This window comes from Carcharodon carcharias, chromosome 4 (assembly GCF_017639515.1).
Source record: "Carcharodon carcharias isolate sCarCar2 chromosome 4, sCarCar2.pri, whole genome shotgun sequence".
Lineage (NCBI taxonomy): Eukaryota > Metazoa > Chordata > Chondrichthyes > Lamniformes > Lamnidae > Carcharodon > Carcharodon carcharias.
The window spans coordinates 51,878,026-51,898,318 of record NC_054470.1 but is presented as its reverse complement, the minus strand read 5'-3'; the positions used below and the strand labels follow the sequence as shown (position 1 = coordinate 51,898,318).

General features: G+C 43.0%; 1 protein-coding gene across 1 annotated transcript in view; it reads left to right on the top strand.

Moving 5' to 3' along the window:
• rfx3 (regulatory factor X, 3 (influences HLA class II expression)) overlaps positions 1-20,293 on the top strand; it is a 466,745-nt gene that overhangs the window by 428,121 nt on the left and 18,331 nt on the right. Inside the window, exons 19-20 of the mRNA XM_041185706.1 lie at positions 5,498-5,706; positions 13,830-13,983. Coding sequence (XP_041041640.1) covers positions 5,498-5,706; positions 13,830-13,983 — 363 coding nt within the window. The remainder of the gene's footprint in view (positions 1-5,497; positions 5,707-13,829; positions 13,984-20,293) is intronic.

Below are 20,293 nucleotides of genomic sequence, written 5' to 3'. Positions count from 1 at the left end.
CAAAAGCTTGGTCAAAGAGATGGATATTGAGATGAGTATTTAGAAAAGAGAGGAAGATGAAGACTGTCACAATTGGAATGAAGAGTGTGATGCACCAAGTCAAAGGAACAAACTTTGGAAGCGGGGCTGGGTGGTATTGTAGGGATGGTGAAATTACAAAAATAAAAAGCAGCAAGTTCATGCCAGCATTTAAACAGGAGGATGAGAATTAATATAAGTTATGTGTAAGCACAGGGGTGATCGGTGCATGGGTCTTGATGTGAGATAGATACAGCTAGCAAAGCTTTGAATGAAGTGAAGCTTACAAAGGATGGGAGATCAACCGGAAGTGTACTGGAATAGTCAAGTGGCAAAGGCTTGAACAAAGGTTTCAGCAGCAGATGGCTTGAGGCCGGGCAGAACCAGGCCATGTTACAGGCCTTGGCGGTGGAGCGATACATTCTGGTTCAGCTGAGATATTGGCCAGGAAGGGGATAGAATTGGTGACAAGAGTACAAAGTTTGAGGCAGGGACCAAAGATGATGGCACCAGTAACTGGACAAAATTGCAGCTCATCCATGGTCACTAAAACAACAATTTGCATTAATGTAGCAACTTTAACATAGTAAAACATCTCAGGGTGCTTCATCAGAGTGATTATTAAAAGAAAATTTAACACTGAGCCACTTAAGATGAATTTGGAACAGGTGAGCTAAAGCTTGATCAAAGAGGTAGGTTTTGAGGAAGCGAGAGAGGTCCACGGGTGGAGTAGGTTGGGGAGGGAAATCCAGAGCTTAGGATAAAGCCAGCCAAAGGTACTGCCACCACTGGTGGAACCTAGAAAATCAGGTGCGCCCAACTGGAGCGAATAGATCTCGGAGGGCTAAAGAAGGAAATAGGGAGAGGCAAGGCCATGGGGGTGATAATTTTAAAATTAAGCTACGCTGGGACCCAATGTAATTCGGCAAGAACAGGAATGATAGGTGAACTGGACTTCTTGTGAGTTAGGATTCAAACAACCTAGTTTTGGATGAGTCCAAGTTTATGGAGGGTGCAAAATGAAAGGCCAGCTAGGACAGAATTGAGAGAGATAACAGAGACATGGATGAGGGTTTCATCAGAAGATAAACTAAGGTGGGGCAATGTTAGAGTTGAAAGTAGACAGTGTTGGTAATAGAGGATATGGGGTCAGAAGCTCAGTTCAGGGTCAAGTAGGATGCCCAGATTGTGAATAGTCTGATTCACCCTCAGACAATGGCTTGGGGAAATGGTTGGAGTCAGTGTCAGGGAAATGAGTTTGTGGTGGGAATTGAAGACAATGGCTTTGGTCTTCCCAATACTTAATTGAAGGGAATTCCTGCTCATCCTGTCCTGGATGTCAGACAAGCAGTGTGACAAGTTGGTGGTGATGGTGAGGTAAGAGCTTAGTGCCGCTGGCTTTCATGTGCAAGTTAAAATGTTTACAAATAATTTTGCAGGAGACAAGATGTAAATGAGAACAAGGAGGAGGCCAGGAGGAAGCCTTGCTGCAGATGTGACCACAATTAGATAAGAAAATATAGAACCAAATAAGGGTAGCCCCACTAAGCTGAGCAAAAGATAGATAACGGAGGTGGATGGTGTAATCAACTTTGATACAGGCTGGAGAGAGAATGGAGGGAAAATGCATCACAGTCACCATTGTTGCATTTCTGCTTCCTTTATGCAAACTTACCAATCTCATACAGACAAGTCTACTCTCTTGGGATTCAACAATGTTACAGCAACAGCTGCAACCACTCACACACACCACTAACTGGCTGCTGGTCACATGCTGCTTTATATCCTGATTCCCTAATTATTTGCACATTCTCTTAAAGTGATATCACAACAACCATCACAGAAGTGGACTTTAAAAAGACATTTGACACAGTGCCACACAACCAATTTGAGAAAAGTTATTGCTTATGGAATAAAAGGGACAGTAGCAATGTGGATACAAAATTGGCTGAAAAATAGAAAGCAGAGAGTAATGGTCAATGGATATTTTTCAGGCTGGAGGAATATAATGGAATTCCCCAGGGGTCAGTATTGGGACCCTTGTTTTTCCTGGTATAAGTTAGCTAGATCTTGGTGTGCAGGGGACAGTTTCAAAGTTTGCGGATGATACGAAGCTTGGGAGTGTTGTGAACTGCGAGGAGGATGGTGTGGAACTCCAAGAGGACATAGACAAGTTGGTGAAGTGGGCAGATAGGTGGCAGATGAAGTTCAATGCAGGGAAGGGTGAGGTGATGCATTTTGGTAGGAAGAACATGGACAGACAATATAAAATAAATGGTAGAATTTTGAAGGGGGTGCAGGAGCCAGAAAGACTTGAGTGTACATGTGCATAGATCATTGAAGGTGGCAGGACAGATGGAGAGAGCAGTTAATAATGCATATAGTATCCTGGGCTTTATTAATAGGGGCATAGAGTACAAGAGCAAGGAGGTTATGCTGAATTTATATAAGACCCTCGTTAGACCTCAGTTGGAATATTGTGTTCAATTCTGGGCACCATATTATAGGAAGGATGTGAACACATTGGAGAGAGTGCAGAAGAGGTTTACAAGAATGGTCCCAGGGATGAGAAACTTCAGCTATGAGGATAGATTGGAGAAGTTGGGACTGTTCTCCTTGGAGAGGAGAAGGCTGAGAGGAGACTTGATAGAAGTATCATGAAGGGGCTGGACAAAGTAGATAGGGAGAAACTGTTCCCACTCATGAAAGGATCAAGAATGTGAAAGCCCAGATTTAATGTGACTTGCAAAAGAAGCAAAAGTGAGAAAAAACTTTTTCACACAATGAGTGGTTCCGGTCTGGAATGCACTGCCTGGAAATGTGGTGGAGGCAGGTTCAATCGAGGCATTCAAGAGGGCATTAAATGATTATTTGAATAGAAACAATGTGCAGGGGCACGGCACTAGGTCATAATGCTCATCTGGAGAGCCAGTGCTGACACAATGGGCTGAATGGCCTCTTTCTGCACCATTAAGATACTGTGAAAATGCTATTTGTGACTTCAGTTAGCATCATTTTGGTACTGTGACAGGAATGGAAACCTGACTGAAAATTACAGCCTTTGTTATTCCAAAATATGAGCCGGAGACACTTCCCTGCCTGATAAGCTTTGGTTCCTGCCTGATGCAGGGATCAGACATATAGACCAGAAGTTCCTGATTCATTTCTTGGTCTATGATGAGTTAGCTGATCAGTGCCCTCAAAACATAACTATTGTGCAGGCTTTACACCATGGGCTAGATTTTACAGGATCCATATTCCCTGCCCCTCTAACTAAATAGTTGGTTGGGAGCCAGCCCACCAAAAAGTCACCTGCCACTTTATGCTCAGCAGAGCATTCATTGCCTCAGGGTGAGACTTCTGCCCCCATCTGGGAAGGAAATCCCACCTTAGAGAGCTGCTGGCCTATTCTGTAGTCCCAGCAGCACAAGATTCAAGCAGCGGCCACTGCTGGGACTACAGCCAGTCTCCAAACAAACGGTTATGGAGCCAGACTTCAAGGTAAGTATGGGGTATCAGCAGGCCCTGGCTGACAGACCCCATCAAGGCAGGTTGGGTTAAAATGGGGTGTGATCTTGAGGGGAGTGGGGCCTCCGATGGGCACAAGAGACTCTCAAAGAAGTTCTCCTCTGCCTGGTCCAACACCATCCTGCGCAGTAAAAACTGCCAGGCTACCCAACTGGCACGGGCCTCCCCCTACGCTGGGTAAGGCAGCAGCGGAGACAAAAGGAGGCACTTAAGTGGCCATTAGTTAGCCGCTTGAGGACCTCAATAAACCCAAGGGTGGGCTAGCTGTCCAACATCTCCGCCACTCCCCGTAAAATGGGAGACAGGTTGGGGCGGGCGGGCAGTTACGGTTTTTTATGAGCCTCCTCGCCCTCAGGGGGTTGGGGGCAGTAAAATCCAGCCCCCTGTAAAGGATAAAAATTCCTGATTATGACCAGCTCTTCCGCCTCTGGTGTAAGCTTCTGTAACAGAAAAATCATTATTTGAGATGGAAGTAACAATGCTGGTTTTCAAAGCGCCTAATCAACTTGTCCAGCATTTTGGAAGGTTACAGCAGCTGTTTAAATGTTATTAAGAACAATGTAGTTTGCTTCATTGCTACTGAACTCAATGGCTTGGGTTTTCCTTTCCCATTGTTGCATTGTTGCTCGATACCCTGACTGTAGTGCAGTCGTGAGTGATGTGACACTCTTGATACTAATGTATATATACACATGAACATATAGCTCCTAAATCATATTGGAATAAAAATAACACCCCATAACTTCATATGCAATGAGTTAGGCCTGATAATCACAGGCGTAAGTCGGCAAAGAAATAAATTTAAAACGTATATATTTAGATGGCCTTATATTTTCAAGGGGTGATTTGTCAGGCTAGGTAGTTGAGACGAAAGTATCAGCAATAAAATCATAGTTCTTCATGGTTCACTGTCATGAATGAAAGAGGATCATAAAGCCTGGCTTCAATGCCAACACCTCCACCCCCCACCCAGCTTCTCTTTCGTTCCCCCCTCCCACCTCACCTTAGCTCCTCAGTTCCACCGATGTCAGAAACACAACTTGATGGGTGGGGAAGATACAGTGAAATCTTGGATGGTTTTCCTGCCTTTTTCACCTCCCATCAAGCACTCTTTCTGACATCGTTGGGATCGAGAAGCCAGAGTTGGGTAAATGAGCTGGGTAGCATTGATACCTGAGGAACAGACCATGGCAGACTGGAGGTTTAGGCAAAGCCAGGGCCAGAGGGAATTGTTATGGAACTTTCTCATGCCTGTCTCCCTCTGTATCTGTCTCCCCCCCTCTCTTAGTCTCTATCCCCTTCTTCCTCTGCCTCAGTATTTCAAAGTTTATGAATTTTTAAAACTGTTCTAAAAGTGTTGAAAGTTTATAAGAGTTTTAGAAGTGGCATAACTTTAAAATGTTTAAAATCATAGTAAAAAAAATCTGGCCTACCATTCCTACCATTGAGTGGTAAACTGAACTCAAGTTTTCAGCTCGTGACATCATCAGCATGGTTTTACCAGCAATGTGTCATACTGGAAAACTTCACTGTTTATCCCAACACTAGGCCCTGCTGCAGCAAGAACAGGAAACTTTTGCTGCAGTCTATGAAAGAGGTAAGTACAGATCTTGGTGTCCTGGCCAATATTTTTTCCTCAATCAACGTCACAAAAACAGATTATCTGGTCATTATCACATTGCTGTTTGTGCGAGTTTGCTGTGCACAAATTGGCTGCCATGTTTCCTTTATTGCAACAGTGACTATGCTTCAAAAGTCTCTGTAAAGCGTGTTGAGACATCCGGTGGTCATGAAAAGCGCAATAAAAATATGTCTTCTTTTTTCCCCCTTTATTTTACGATTAAATCTACAATCAACATGCTTAGGCATTTTTTCATCCCGGTGTGCCTAGCTGTTTGCTACTACTAGACTAATAATGCATACAAACTCAGTGTTTCTTATACTTTGATAGGAGCAGGCTTCCTGGGTATGTCAGTGTGATGACAGCACAGTACAAAGACTGGAACATGACTTCAAGATGACTCTCCAGCAACAGAGTACCCTGGAGCAGTGGGCTGCATGGCTTGATAATGTGGTAACACAGGTGTTGAAGCCATATGAAGGGAGTCCTAGTTTTCCCAAAGCTGCCCGTCAATTCCTGCTCAAATGGTCCTTTTACAGGTAGGTGTGGAAAACAGGAAAATAAAATGCTACAGTGGTATGAATAATTTGAAATAAAATAAACTGGAAAGGTGATATTAGAATGCCATCTGATAGACATGCAAAGCAGAGGTTAAGCACATTCTCAGGCAGAGAACATCAGACATACACCCTATGCCACTCTCACATTGGCCTGAATATTCATGCTTCTGCTTGTGTTGGAATGGAGATGGTGGGGGGATGGATGTGGTGGTTGGAGATTTATTAATGGTCGGCATGTCCCAATTCCCTTTGTGTGGGATTTCTGTGGCCCTGGGGTAAGTGTGGGGGTAGTAAATCCAGACTCAGCAATCCTGCCCTTGCCTATTCCATTGTGGGGGTGCGCATTTAGATCCGCCACTACTTCCATGAAGTCAGGCCCATTAGGAGATGTAGATCAGGCAATTGAGACAAGCCGTATATCACTGGGAAGCCTGCTATGAAGTCTTTAACCATTTGACAGGTAAGTTTAAAAGGTCTTGTCAACTTCAGCAGTGATAATTAGGTGCTGTATGATAAGTTAAAGACATTTTTAATGTAGTGATTCATCATAGGGCTCTGTCCTTAAAAGGTAAGTGACCATTAAATTGACCAGCATTGTGTAAATGTTTGCATGCATCAGAATACTTTATCCAGTGGATAAAAGGCTTTTCTGCATCCAGCCTTATTGGCTTTAATGTATCATCTGGACACTGTGCTTTCATCTTCAGATTGATTTAAAGTCCAAAGACCTGCTAAGCCTTTAAAACACTTTTCCATTATCCACAATAGACAGTCATGAGCTCCTTAATAATACTGGCAAGACTTGACTTATTTTGACAGTTTCATGAGTATTTCAACAGGCATTCAAATTCTCGTTGAAAATAATTGCCCCCTAAACTATCAAACAGCCATTCACATGAAAAAAGCTTTTTTCTCACACTTCTTCATCTCGTCCAAATAAACAAATGGGCATTGAAAAACCATTTCAAGAAAAAAGTTACTATAAGCTCATAAAATGGTTAATCAAACAAAGCTAAAAATCCCCTTCAAATAAGGGGACATGCCTTTTTGAGGGCAATTCTTTCACAGTGGAGGGGAACTACTGGGGAGGACATGCCAGTCTTTCTTACCATGCTGAAGCCTTTGAACAAAAAGTGATAAAGATTAAAAATAACATTCTAATAGACAAAGCTTTAATAAAGCAAAACACATTCCAGTTGGAAGTAACTGAGCTTTTGTAGACTCCACAAAGTATTGCATGCTTTATGACTAAGAAAGTTATATTTTATAGGAATGAGAGTTCAAACTTGAAGAATTTAATTTGTTGCATATAGTGAGGTGTGTGAATGATCATATGTTTTAATGCTTTTTACAGTGCACTGTATTTCTGTTGTGCAAGTTTTGTAGCCTAATGAATGCAGGCCCTAAAATTCCTGAGGGGAGCAGATGTGGGATGATCTGGAACAGCTCACCCACTGCCAGTGTCCCTGACCCCATCTGGATAGCTGCCTGTGTTGTACCAATGTAACTGTAACACCTAGCTGGGTTCTGGGAGCAAAGACAAAAATCTTCAAAGTTTAACTGTTTCCCCTTCCTAACTGGTTGGCTACAATGACAATCATAACAATCATTTGCACATCCAAAACTGGCGTTGAATTTTGAGACTAATTTCCAGGTGATCTTTTAAGTCACACAATTTGTTTGCCCAGGCTATTTGTCTCTCCAGACCCTGGTAATTATCTCTCAGATCGTTGTCTAGATAGTACTTGACACAAATGTATACATTTTCAGGCTGCAGTAAGTCCTCATTTAACGTTGCCCCCATTTAAAGTTGTTCCGTTTTAACATTGCAAGAATCGTTTTAATGTTATTTCTCGCGATTCCTGGTTGGCGCCATTTAGGAGCGGCCTCTCCCCGCTCCCAGCCTCCAAGATGCAGCATCTCTGCCCCCAGACCGCCAAATTGTGGCCCCTCCCGTCCCTGACCTCCGAGCTGTGGCCTCTCCTTCCTCCCTGTTCCCCAAGTTGCACCATCTTCCCCTCTCCCAGTTCCCCAAATTATGGCCTCTTCCCCCTCCCACCTCCCTGAGTTGCAGCATCTCTCCTTCCCAGCTCCCTGAGTTGCAGTCTCTTCCACCCTCCCAGCTCCCCACGTTGCAGTATCTCTGCCCTCCCCACTACCCATGATACTGGCTCTCCCCTCTCCATGGTCCCTGATTTGCACCCTCTTTCCCTTTCCTGACCTCCGACTTGCAGAGCAGGGAGAGGAGGGCTGCGAGCTGCAGCCTCTCCACCCTATCCAACCTGCGAGTTGCAGCCTCTTCCCTCCCCAACCTCCAAGTTGTGGCCACCCCTCCTCTCATCCCCTCCCACCCTCCCCTCATCCCCTCCCCTCCTCTGTTCTCCTTTCCCCATCCCCTCATCCTTTCCCCCCAGCCCCCCTCCTCCCTCTCCCCTCCTCCCCCTCTCCCTTCACCTCCTTCCACCTCCCTCCCCTTCCTCTCCTCCAACTGAGCCTTGGGCTGATCCTCCCACTCCCTGTATCACCCACTCACCACTTCCCTCTCCTGATCTTGCATTCACGTTTGAAGATCCAGATCCGATCCAAAGCCGGAGCTCCAATGTTGTGGAAGTGAGAGTCCCGATGGTGTAGAAGTGCTGAGCTGGGGCTGCTACAGTCCATGTGTTTTTTAAATGCTCCCAACTCACTGGTCTTCTCCCAAGCCTGGGAAGTGGCAAGCAGGAGAATTTTTTTAAAAATGGTTGTAGCAGCCCCAGCTCGGCACTTCTGCACCATGGGGACTCACGTTTCCACAACATTAGAACTCTGGCTTTGGATCTGATCTGGGTCTTCAAATGGAGAATGATTTTGCAAGAGGGTGAGTCAGGGAGCAGGAGGTTCGACCAGACCGTGGGTCAGGGAGAGGGTGAGACCACAACTCGGAGGGTTGGGGAGGGGGGGATCTGCAGCGACCAGGAGGATCAGGGAGCGAGAGTTTCAGGAAGCAGGATCTGCAGTGAGCAGGAGGTATGTAAGTAGAAAGTTAGATTTTTCTTTTCACTTACAAAATAAAATGTTTAAATATGTATTAATTTACCAATGTAGGGATTTGGCAATGTAAAGTACTTCAACTTTGAGGGTATAACGTTTTTACATTTGTTTTTTTTTCTGATAAGGAAGGTTCTACAGAGCCTAAATACAGTTTTAACATTGATTCCTATCGGAACCAATGTTTCACTTAAAGCTGTTACACTGAAAGTCATGATTTTCAGGAACGCAACCACAGCTTTAAGTGAGGACTTACTACATTACATAGCACAGTGAACCAAGACTAACTCAGCATTGCATAGGCAGAATTACAGATATAAACCAAAATTATGAAAAGGAACTAGCACTTGAGATAATTTTTAAACTACACCCTTAAATTACAACAAAATAAATACAAAATAAAATGTACTTATTTAAGCTCAATGCTGCAGCTGTTTTATAAAAGCCTATCCTTTGACTTGTATTTTAATTAAATGAATTTAAATACTGAAATGTTCAGGTATTTTCTAGAGTTAAATGCTGTTTCTGAGTTTTCTGAATAAGGACATCCCGGCTCTGAGAGGTTATAGAACAGAACGGCTAACCTGACAGGGATTAGGCTGCCTGAGCTATGAGGAGATACTAAGGACTCTTGAAATGTTTACATTGAAAGAACAGTTTGTATTTATGTAGTGCCTTATCTGATCTCTCAAAAACTTCTCAAAGCACTTCACATACTTCAACTGCTTTGAAATACAAGGATTGTTCTGCTGTGTCTGTTGGAGAAAAGAGAACTCGAGGCAGACCTGAGAATCTTAGAGGAACAGATAAACAGAACATAAAGTATTAACATAATACAAGAAATTACAGGAGGACATTAATAAACTTATAGAATGAACAAATGAAGTTCAACACAGATAAATGTGAGGTAGTACATTTTATTAGGAAGATTAGGGAGGTCACTTATTACTTGAAAGGTGCTAGTCTCGGTGGGATGGAAGAACAGAGAGATCTCAAAGTGCAAATACATCAATCACTAAGGGCAGAATTTTCTGCCTGTCGGACAGTCGGCCCCGACCCAATCTCCGACGGGTGGGGAGCCGATCCCCGCCGGAGAAGCGGGCCGCACCGCCGTTTTACGTGGGCGGGCCAATTATAGCCCACCCAGCGTGACATCCGGCGGGAAGCGCTATGTGCTTCCTGTGCAGGCGGGGGGGATTCCCCAAAAGCGAGAGTCCACTCTTTCACGCATGCACACAAAAGAGTACACATCTCCCTGAGGCAAATTGCTGCCTCAGGGAGACCGCTTCCACTCTGAAAAAGATTAAAAATAGAAAATAATAAAATTCCCTAACATGTGCCCCTCATGTGACAATGTCACATGAGATGGGACATGTTCGTAATTTACACTACAACTTTATTGAACTTTTTAAAACCCTGCATGAAACCTCATCCCATCGGTGGATGAGGTTTCACGTTTTTACTATTTGCTGCTGGAGCTCCTGGCCTGCCTGCCAACCTTAAGGTTGGACGGACAAGTCCTTCAGTAGCTTAAATGATCCTGCCAATGGCCGCAAGCATTATCCAGATCTCCCGGTCGCTTGCCATTTCAATACTCCACCCTGCTCTCATGCCTACATGTCCGTCCTTGGCTTGCTGCATTGTTCCAGTGAAGCTCAACACTTCACTGTTGAAGTGAACTGGAGGAACAGCACTTCATCTTCCGACTAGGCACTTTACAGCCTTCAGGACTGAATATTGAGTTCAACAATTTTAGATCATGAACTCTCTCCTCCAACCCCACCCCCTTTCCGATCCCCCCCCCCCTTTTTTTTGTTTTCCAATAATTTATATAGATTTTTCTTTTCCCACCTACTTCCATTATTTTTAAATGTATTTCCATCCATTGTTTTATCTCTACCTTTTAGCCTTTTTCGATTCCTTCACCCCACCCCACCCCCACTAGGGCTATCTGTACCTTGCTTGTCCTGCTTTCTACCCTTAATTAGCACATTCCTTAGTAATATCACCACCTTCAACACCTCTTTGTCCTTTTGTCTGTGACATCTTTTGGTTATCTCCACCAATCATTGGCCCTCAATCCAGCTTTACTTGTCCCACCCCCCTTAAACCAGCTCTCTTCTATTTTTACTTAGTTCAGTTGAACGGTCATTCGGACTCGAAACGTTAACTGTGCTCCTCTCCGCAGATGCTGCCAGACCTGCTGAGTTTTTCCAGGTATTTTTGTTTTTGTTTTGGATTTCCAGCGTCCGTAGTTTTTTTGCTTTTATTCTGTCAATGGCCTCGATTGGCCATTGATAGGTCAGTGGGCCCGCAGCTGATTTTGCTGCACCCCGCCTTCCTGAAAATTTAAATGGGGCGGGATGACGTCGGGGGTTCCGCCCGTCATCCTGCGTCATTTTACGCATCGGTGAGCGAGCCCCACCCCACGCTCACCAACAGCAAAATTCTGCCCTAAAAATTGTGCCATAGGTTTGCAAGACCTTTAAAAAAAGCAAACCAAGCACTAGGCTTTATTTCAAGAGGGATCAAATTGAAAAGTAGGGAAGTTATGCTAAACCTGTATCAAACCTTATTCGACCACATTTAAAGAGTCCTACATACAGCTCAGGTTGCTACATTATAGAAAATATATAGAAGCACCAAAGCGGGTACAAAGGATATTTATAAGGATGATACCAGATATCTGTGGATGTATATATCAGAAAAGGATGAACAGGCTGTCACTTTATTCTTGAAAAACGAAGGCTTAAGGGTGACCTAACAGAGGTCAGTAAATTATAAAAGGTTTTGATAGAGTGGATACAGAGAGACTGTCTTCTTGTGGGGAAGAGCATAAATAGAGGCCATCAATAAAAGACAGCCACCAAGAAATGCAATAGGGAATTCAGAAGAAATTTCTTTACCTGAAGGGTGGTGAGAATGTGGAATTCACTACCACATGGAGTGATTGAAGCAAATAGCATTTAAGACAAAACTAAACAGGTATATGAGGAAGAAAGAAATAGATGATTACCATGAAAGATTTAGATAAGGAAAGATAGGAAGAGGCTCAAGTGGAGCATAAATACTGGCATAGACTGGTTGGACCAAACAGCCTGTTCCATGCAGTATATCCTATGAAATCCTATAGCTACAAATTCTGTAACTAAAGGACATAGACCCCAGCTGAAAAGAGAAGGATGAATAGGCAGTAAAGAGGAATGGTAGGTAAGCTGTGTCTAGTGCTGTTCCAGATTTGTTGAGTCGATATGTGCTGGAGGCTCCGATGGTCTCTACCTCTCAACATTAGGCACTAAGCCTGAAGCTAGGAATTTGTGAGAAATAAAGCAATCCAGTGCATTAAAGTACACTGGTGAGCTGCACTACCATGCTGGCTCTTATTTATAGTAGGTGTACTTGGACAACTTTTCATGGCTGGAGACTATTGGTGCTCTGGAGATGTATGCTTTTTTTTTAATATCAGGTACAATATTTTCCATCCTGCAAGTGTGCTGGATTTACATATTGTCAGTAAACCTCCCACTCTCCCAATTAATGTTTTCCTCTCATTTGGTTGTTCTTTCATCATACATCATTCCTGGCTCAGGAGATAGTCAGCCTTGGCCTCATGGTGCTGCTAATTTTTTTCTCTAATTAGTTACTTGGAAATATCTGTTTAAAACTGTTCTTTTGAAAAGCTAGCCAAGTGCATCTGGGAACTATTGAAGCATACCAGGTTCAAGCTTGACATTTACATTTCATTTCTTTTAGATGCCAAATAAAAATGTACTGAGAAAATATTGTGTTCTTGTTCTTTTGAGAATATCGTATAATACTATTCGGACCTATTTAATTTATGCTGGAAATTTCATTAGCATCTAGCAAAAAAAATTAGAAAAATACAATTATGCTATCCACAGCAAATTTCAGAAAAACCTAATGGTGCCAAAGAAAAATATTGAAAGTGACACAAACTGTTTAATACTTATGACATTTAATCTAGATATTGGTATTTATGTCACATTATAATTGAAATGTTTTATTTAGTTAACAATTACATACAAAAGTGAAAGTACAAAAAAAGGCAGGTACTTGGGTCTAAAAATGTATTGACATCAAATTGGGAGCCAAGCTCTTTAGTTAATGATAAACCTATATTAAAATAGATTGGATAATTTTTTTTCCAAGATAATCTTCACAAAATGATTTTAAGGTCGGTTATTCCTAACTCACTGTTCTATCACCAACATAACAACAGTAACAACACTATAAAAGTAATTTGTTTGTTGTGAAGTGCTTTGGATGTCCTGAGGACATAACTGTTCTTGCACATTCTTTCTTACTGTCTTCCTTTCAGACATTTTTTTTTATTTATTAAAGAAAAGGCCAAATACAAGACAAAGGATACTTAAAGTGCGCATGTGTTTAATTCAGGATGGAAACTCATTTCTAGAAAAATCCTATTGTGGAGAAGAAATTTCTGTTTTAAACTTACAATTTAGTTACACAAATACTCACTATTTTCGGTCTTAAACTGAACTGCCCATGTCAGCATCAAGCTTCCATCAGTTAAACAGAGCTGTAGAATTCAAATTTGACCAAGGTTCTCTCTTTTCTCTTTTTATCCCTTCTTTCTTGTACTCTCCAGAAGCGTGTGACATGCTGGTGTGTAGTTGTGTTCCAGCAGTCATCTGATCCTTCATCTATTGGTACCTTCTTTATTTGTTAATCTAAATAGTCAGTATTGGCACAGTTTTGAACCGTGAGGGATCGTCACAACCGATTCTCATTCTCTAAACCAGCATGTGCATGTTTTTCAGAAGGGATTATTGGACTTTGATTAGCAATGGAATCATGGATGATACTACCCCCTCCCTAACTCAAGAATAGTAAATCCAATGGTAGCACCTCACTGCTACCCAAGATAAGACAGAGCAAGGATTGCATTTGGAAATTTGAGATTTGTGTGACTCAGTTTTACACATGTGGTACACTTACTACTGACCTAGAATTACTACCTAATTGGCTCCTGGCTAATAAGCCATTTGTAAAAGTGAAAATCACATGGCCTCATGCTTCCATTGTTCCAACAGTTCCATGGTTATTCGAGACTTGACCCTACGGAGTGCAGCAAGTTTTGGTTCTTTTCATCTGATACGTCTGCTCTACGATGAGTATATGTTTTATCTGGTGGAGCACAGAGTGGCTCAAGCTACTGGTGAAACACCTATAGCAGTGATGGGAGAGGTAAGAATTTTAAAGGCTTGAAACTTTAAAAACAGTCTTTTTTTGCTATTAACTTCAAAACTATTCTGCAAACTTCTGTCACAAAAATGTCTGAGCATGTTTAGTGGTTCCCTAAAGAAAAACCCTCCAATACCCTTTTATATCTATTTGAATATCTTCATATTTGTGCCGTGATGATTTACACACAAGGAAGCTCAAGTATAAAAAAGAGCCATGGTGCTTATACATACCTCCATCTTCTGCCTATAATGCTAGAGATTTTTTCAATGTTTTTGCCCTTTTTCTATTGGTTTCCTTTCTACTACCTCCTACTTTTAGATGATTTCCAAGTTATAAGAGTTATGGAAGTGGAATTGCACAAATAAATAAGAAAAATAAGTTTTTATGGTATTTTACATGATTAGTAAAGGAATTCCTGTTTTTTGGTCATCTATAGAAGGCAGTTCACCATTAGCTTCTCAAGGGCAATTAGGGATGGGCAATAAATGCTGGCCGAGCCAGCAATACCCATATCCTATGAATGAATAAAAAATATAAAGAACTTACCAGGTCAACTATAATGCACACACCATAAACGTGGAAAATCTGAAATACTACAGTTGTTACGGAGACAGAAGGGGCAAGCCCATGAAGGAATTGAAACATGAAGGTGAAAATTTGAATTGTTGGGGAACCAGGAGCCAATGTAGACCAGCAAGGACAGGGATGATGAATGAGCAGGATTTGATGTGGAGCAAGAAATAGGCAGCAGAGTTTTAATGAGCTGAGGTTTATGGAGGGTGCCAAACAGGATGCCAGTCTGAAGGTGACTGGAATATTTGAAACTGGAGGTGATAAAGGCTTAGATGAGAGTTTTGGCAGCAAATAGGCTGAGACATGGATGGAGGCAAGTGATGTTACAAAGGTGGAAGTAGGTGAATGTGATATGGGGTCAGCATCTCAGATCCATCGAATAGGGTTGCAAACAATCTGGTTCAATCTGAGATATTGGCCAGGAGAGGGATAGAGGCAATGGCAAAGCTATGTGGTTTGTGACAGGGCTGAGGATGATAATTGCAGTCTTGTCAAAGTTTACTAGAAGGGTTTTTGCACCACACCCAGGCCATGATGCCAGATAAGAGGCTGTGAAGTGGTTGGGACAAACAGAGGAGCAGCAGAAGTAATGTCAACCATTTACATTAGGAATAATAACCCCAACATCAAGGTGGCGATTGTGGAGACAGGACTGAAGTTAAGTCTGCTGCATTAATGGGCTCTGGCTGGCAGGTCCCAGTGAAGGGGTTGGGGGATGTGAAGCTAAAAGGGGAAGTTTGATCTTGGAATGGGCAGAATGGGAGGTGCCTCTGATGGGCGCAGGGGACTCACAAAGGAGGTGCCCCCTCACCCCCCTTTCTCTACATCCGCTTGCCCAGTGTAGTAACTGAAGGTATAACCTCTCCTGTCTATCAGGGGTCACGTGATGTTTTTGGAGGCTCCGGCCAATGAGCTCTATGCGCGCGGGCAATCCAGGAGGGCGGGGTTTCCTGACAAGGGTCCTGATTGAGTATGTAGCATCTGAATAGCTCTCTGTAATAAAGTTTATCTTTTTTGATGAAACCTGTCCGGTCTGTCAAGTCATTACATTTGGCGACGGGGGTAAAATAGCTCCGACGCTGCACCTCGCCTTGTTACTGTGAGTACATCAAATCTTAAGAAAAAGGAAGACTACCCACCAGTCATGCCACTCTTTGGCAGAATCGATCCTTACGAAGTGACTATGGAAGACTGGAGCCAGTATGTAGAGCACTTTAATTTTTATTTTATAGCGAACGAAATTACCGCAGAGGAAAAGCAGAAAGCCATTCTTTTAAGTGTATGTAAGAAGTACAATCTCATCCACAGCCTGATGGTCCCGAATGTGCCCAATTCTAAATCCTTTAATGAATTAGTGGACCTCATGAAAATGCATTCCCAGCCGAAGCCAACCCTTAATAATGCAGCAGTTTAAGTTTAATTCCAGAGTTAGGGCCCCGGGAGCGTCCATCGCAACCTATGTAACAAAGCTGAAGCAGTTGACAAAACACTGCAACTTCAGGGACACACTGAATGATACGCTGTGGGACTGATTAGTTTGTGGAGTTCACGATGACGCCATACAACCCTGTTTACTTGCAATCGATTTGAAGCGAGCCCTGGGAATATCCCTTGCCATTGAAAGTGCTGTGAGAGACTCTCAGGCTTTGCAATACATGCAACATGGTGCCGTTCTTTATGTGGGGCAGGAACCTACCGCCAGACATGGCATGAAACCCAGAGACGCAGTAGTGAAGCGAGAGGCAATGTCCACTTTTAGAAACATGAAAATGCCTTGTAGAAACACTTCAGCAGTGACTCCAAGGTTAATTTATTATAGATGTGGGGTGACCACGGACCGGAGACCTGCAGATTCAAGGAGGCAGAATGCAATTACTGCCATAAGAAAGGTCACGTAGTAAGGCAATGCTGGGCAAAGTCAAAACAGCCCATAAAGCAGCAAACCAACATGATTGAATTGAAAAATACAGAAGAACCTGAAGCAGCTGATAGCGACACCAACATCTATTCCCTCTATAATATCACCGCTGTAAAAACCGAACTTATCACTGTCACAAAAGGCCACTAGCTGGATATGGGAGCCTCAACCACAGTGGTGGGAGAACACACATTGAAACACCTAAATGAAGGTGCCCAGCCACTGAATCTGGAGCAGACTACTGCTAAATTGAAGACATACACTGGAGAATCTATATAGATAAAGGGCATCGCCACAGTACCAGTGCCTTATAGATAACAGTCAGTTCAGCTTCCAGTGATAATAGTGACAGGAGAAGGAACCTGTCTTCTGGTCCGAAACTGGTTACAGAAAATCAAGCTTGACTGGTCTGAAATATTTCACCTGATAACAGGAGGAGTTCCTGAAATGTTAAGGAAATAGGACAGTGTATTTTGGGGCAAATTAGGAAAGTTAAAAGGCTTGCAAGCAAAAATATATGTGGATCCTCAGGTGACACCACATTTCCTTAAGGCCAGACCTGTGCCGTATGCGTTGAAGGAGAAGGTGGATTCAGAACTGTGCCTGTTAGAAAAGCTGGGCATCTTCCAACCTGTCCAATTCTCAGAATGGGCAGCACCCATAGTTCCAGTAGTTAAGCCTGACTAAACCATGTGCATTTGTGGGAACTATAATAAACTGTAAATAAGGCAGCTAAACTAGATAAGTATGTAATTCCAAGGATAGATGACTTATATGCGAAGCTAGCTGGAAACAAATCCCATAAAAAATTAGATATGGGCCATGCTTACCAACAATCAGAACTGGATAGCATGCCTAGAGGATATGTGACTACCAACACACACTGGGGTTTTTATCAGTATACTCGCCTATCCTTTGGAGGTCTGCATGTGCAATCTTCCAGAGGACAATGGAGAGTCTTTTGCAAGAACTTCCTTGAGTGGTAGTATACCTAGATGATGTTCTGATCACAGGGTCAGCTGAGACCGAACACTTGGCCAACCTGAAGGAGGTGCTAAGAAGACTAATGGAAGCCAGTATATGATTAAAGAAAGAAAAATGCACATTATAAGCGCCAAGTGACTTAGCTGGGTCACCGGGTGGATGCCATGGATTTGCATCTGATAGAAGAGAAAGTTAAGGCAATCAAAGATGCACTTTCACCGTACAATGTAACCGAACTTAAGTCTTTCCTGGGTATGATCAATTATTGTAGCCGCCTCTTGTCAAACTTAGCAACAGTGTTAGCACCATAACGCTTGTTGTTGAAAAAGAATCACCGTTGCTCATGGAAGTCACAACAGGAAGAAGCCTTTGTGAAAGTAAAGAAACTGTTGCATTCATTGTGCTGATTGGTACACTACGACCCATCAAAAGAATTGCTATTAATATACATTGTTTCTCCTTAAGGCATAGGAGCTGTGTTATCTAATAGAATGGAAAATGGATCAGAAAGGCCCATTGACTATGCCTCAAGAACCCTCTCCAGAGCTGAGAAGGGTTATTCCCAGCTAGAAAAGGAAGGTTTATCAGTGGTATTCAGAGTGACGAAATTCCACCAGTACCTGCATGGACCACGTTTCACCATTGTGTCAGATCATAAACAATTAATAGGTTTAATCAGTGAGGATAAGGCCATTCCTCCAATAGTATCAGCAAGAATACAATGTTGGGCTTTGATATTACCCTGCATATGAGTATACTTTTATGCACCATCCTGGTTTACATATTGCAAATGCAGATGCACTGAGTCATTTCCCGTTACCAGATAGCATTGTACATGCTCCAGTGCCACAAGAAGTTGTGTTAGTTTTGAATTTCTTGGACTCTTCGCCTGTGTGTGCAAAGCAAATTAGAAATTGGGTGAAAAGAGATCCAATTTTGTCGAAAGCCAGAGACCTTGTTTTGCAAGGGTAGTCAAATTCATCTGTATCTGAAGAGATGAGACCATTCCATGTCCTAAAAACAGGGCTAAGTCGTCAAGATGGAATCTTGTTGTGGGGATCAAGAGTCATCGTCCCTTTGCAAGGAAGAGAACCACTCTTGACAGAGCTTCACAGTGCGCATCCAGACATATCAAAGATGAAAATGCTTGTGCGAAGCTATATCTGGTGGCTCAGCATTAACAGTGACATTAAAAGCATGGTCAAGCACTGTCTTCATTGTCAGCAACAACAGAGGTTTCCTTTCTCAGCTCCACTGCATCCGTGGGAGTGGCCTTGTCAACCCTGAGTTAGATTACATATTGATTATGTAGGACCATTCTTAGGTACCATGTTTTTGTTGATTGCACGTGCACATTCTAAATGGATGGATGCATACCAAGTCAGATCACCTACATCGAGTGCAACTACCAAGAAGCTGTGTCATTGTTTTAGCATACATAACCTATCAGAAATCATTGTTTCTGATAATGGTACAGCCTTTACCAGTACAGAATTTCAGAGATTCATGAATTTAAATGCAATCAGACATATTAAAACAGCCCCTTAGCATCAAATGGTTTAGCTGAGTTAGCTGTGCAAACTTTCAAATCTAAAATTTTTATTTATTCATTCATGGGATGTGGACTTCGCTGGCTAGGCCAGTATTTGTTGCCCATCCATAGGTGCCGTAGGTGGGGTGGTAAGCTGCCTTCTTGCACCACTGTAGTCCGTGTAATGTAGTTACACCCACAGTGCTGTTAAGGAGGGAGTTCCAGGATTTTGACCCAGTGACAGTGAAGGATCGGTGATATATTTCCAAACCAGGATAGTGAGTGACTTGGAGAACTTCCAGTTGGTGGTATTCCCATCTACCTGCTGCCCTTGTCCTTCTAGATGATAGTGGCCGTGGGTTTGGAAGCCTTGGTAAATTCCTGCAGTGCATCTTGTAGATGGTACATGCTGCAGCTACTGTGTGTTGGTGGTGGAGGGAGTGAATGTTTGTGGATATGGTGCCAATAAAGCGGGCTGCTTTGTCCTGGACGGTTTAATGCTTCCTGAGCGCCGTGGGAGCTCCACTCATCCAGGCAAGTGGGGAGTATTCCATCACATTCCTGACTTGTGCCTTGTAGATGATGCACAGGCTTTGGGGAGTCAGGAAGTGAGCAACTCATCACAGGATTCCTAGCTTCTGACTTGCTTGTGTAGCCACATTGTTTATATGGCTAGTCCAATTCAGTTTCCAGTCAATGCTAATCCCCTAGGATGTTGATAGTGGGGGATTCAGTGATGGTAATGCCATTGAATGTCAGGGGTGATGATTGGATTCTCTCTTGTTGGAGATGATGATTGCCTGGACACTTGTGTGGCGCAAATGTTACTTGCCACTTGTCAGCCCAAGCCTGGATATTGTCCAGGTTTTGCTGAATTTGGACATGCACTGCTTTAGTATCTGAGGAGGCGCAAATGGTGCTGATCATTGTGCAATCATCAATGAACATCCCTACTCCTGACCTTATGATGGAAGGAAGGCCATTGATGAAGCAGCTGAAGATGGTTGAGCCTAGGACACTACCCTGAGGAACTCCAACAGTGATGTCCTGGTGCTGAGATGACTGACCTCCAACAACTACAACCATCTTTCTTTGTGCTTGATATGACTCTGAACAGCGGTGAGTTTTCCCCCTGATTCCCATTGATTTCAGTTTTGCTCGGGCTCCTTAATGTCACACTTGGTCAACTGTGGCATTGATGTCAAGGGCAGTCACTCTCACCTCACCTCAGGAGTTCAGTTCTTTTGTCCATGTTTGGACCAAGGCTATAATGAGGTCAGGAGCTGAGTGGCTCAAACTGGGCA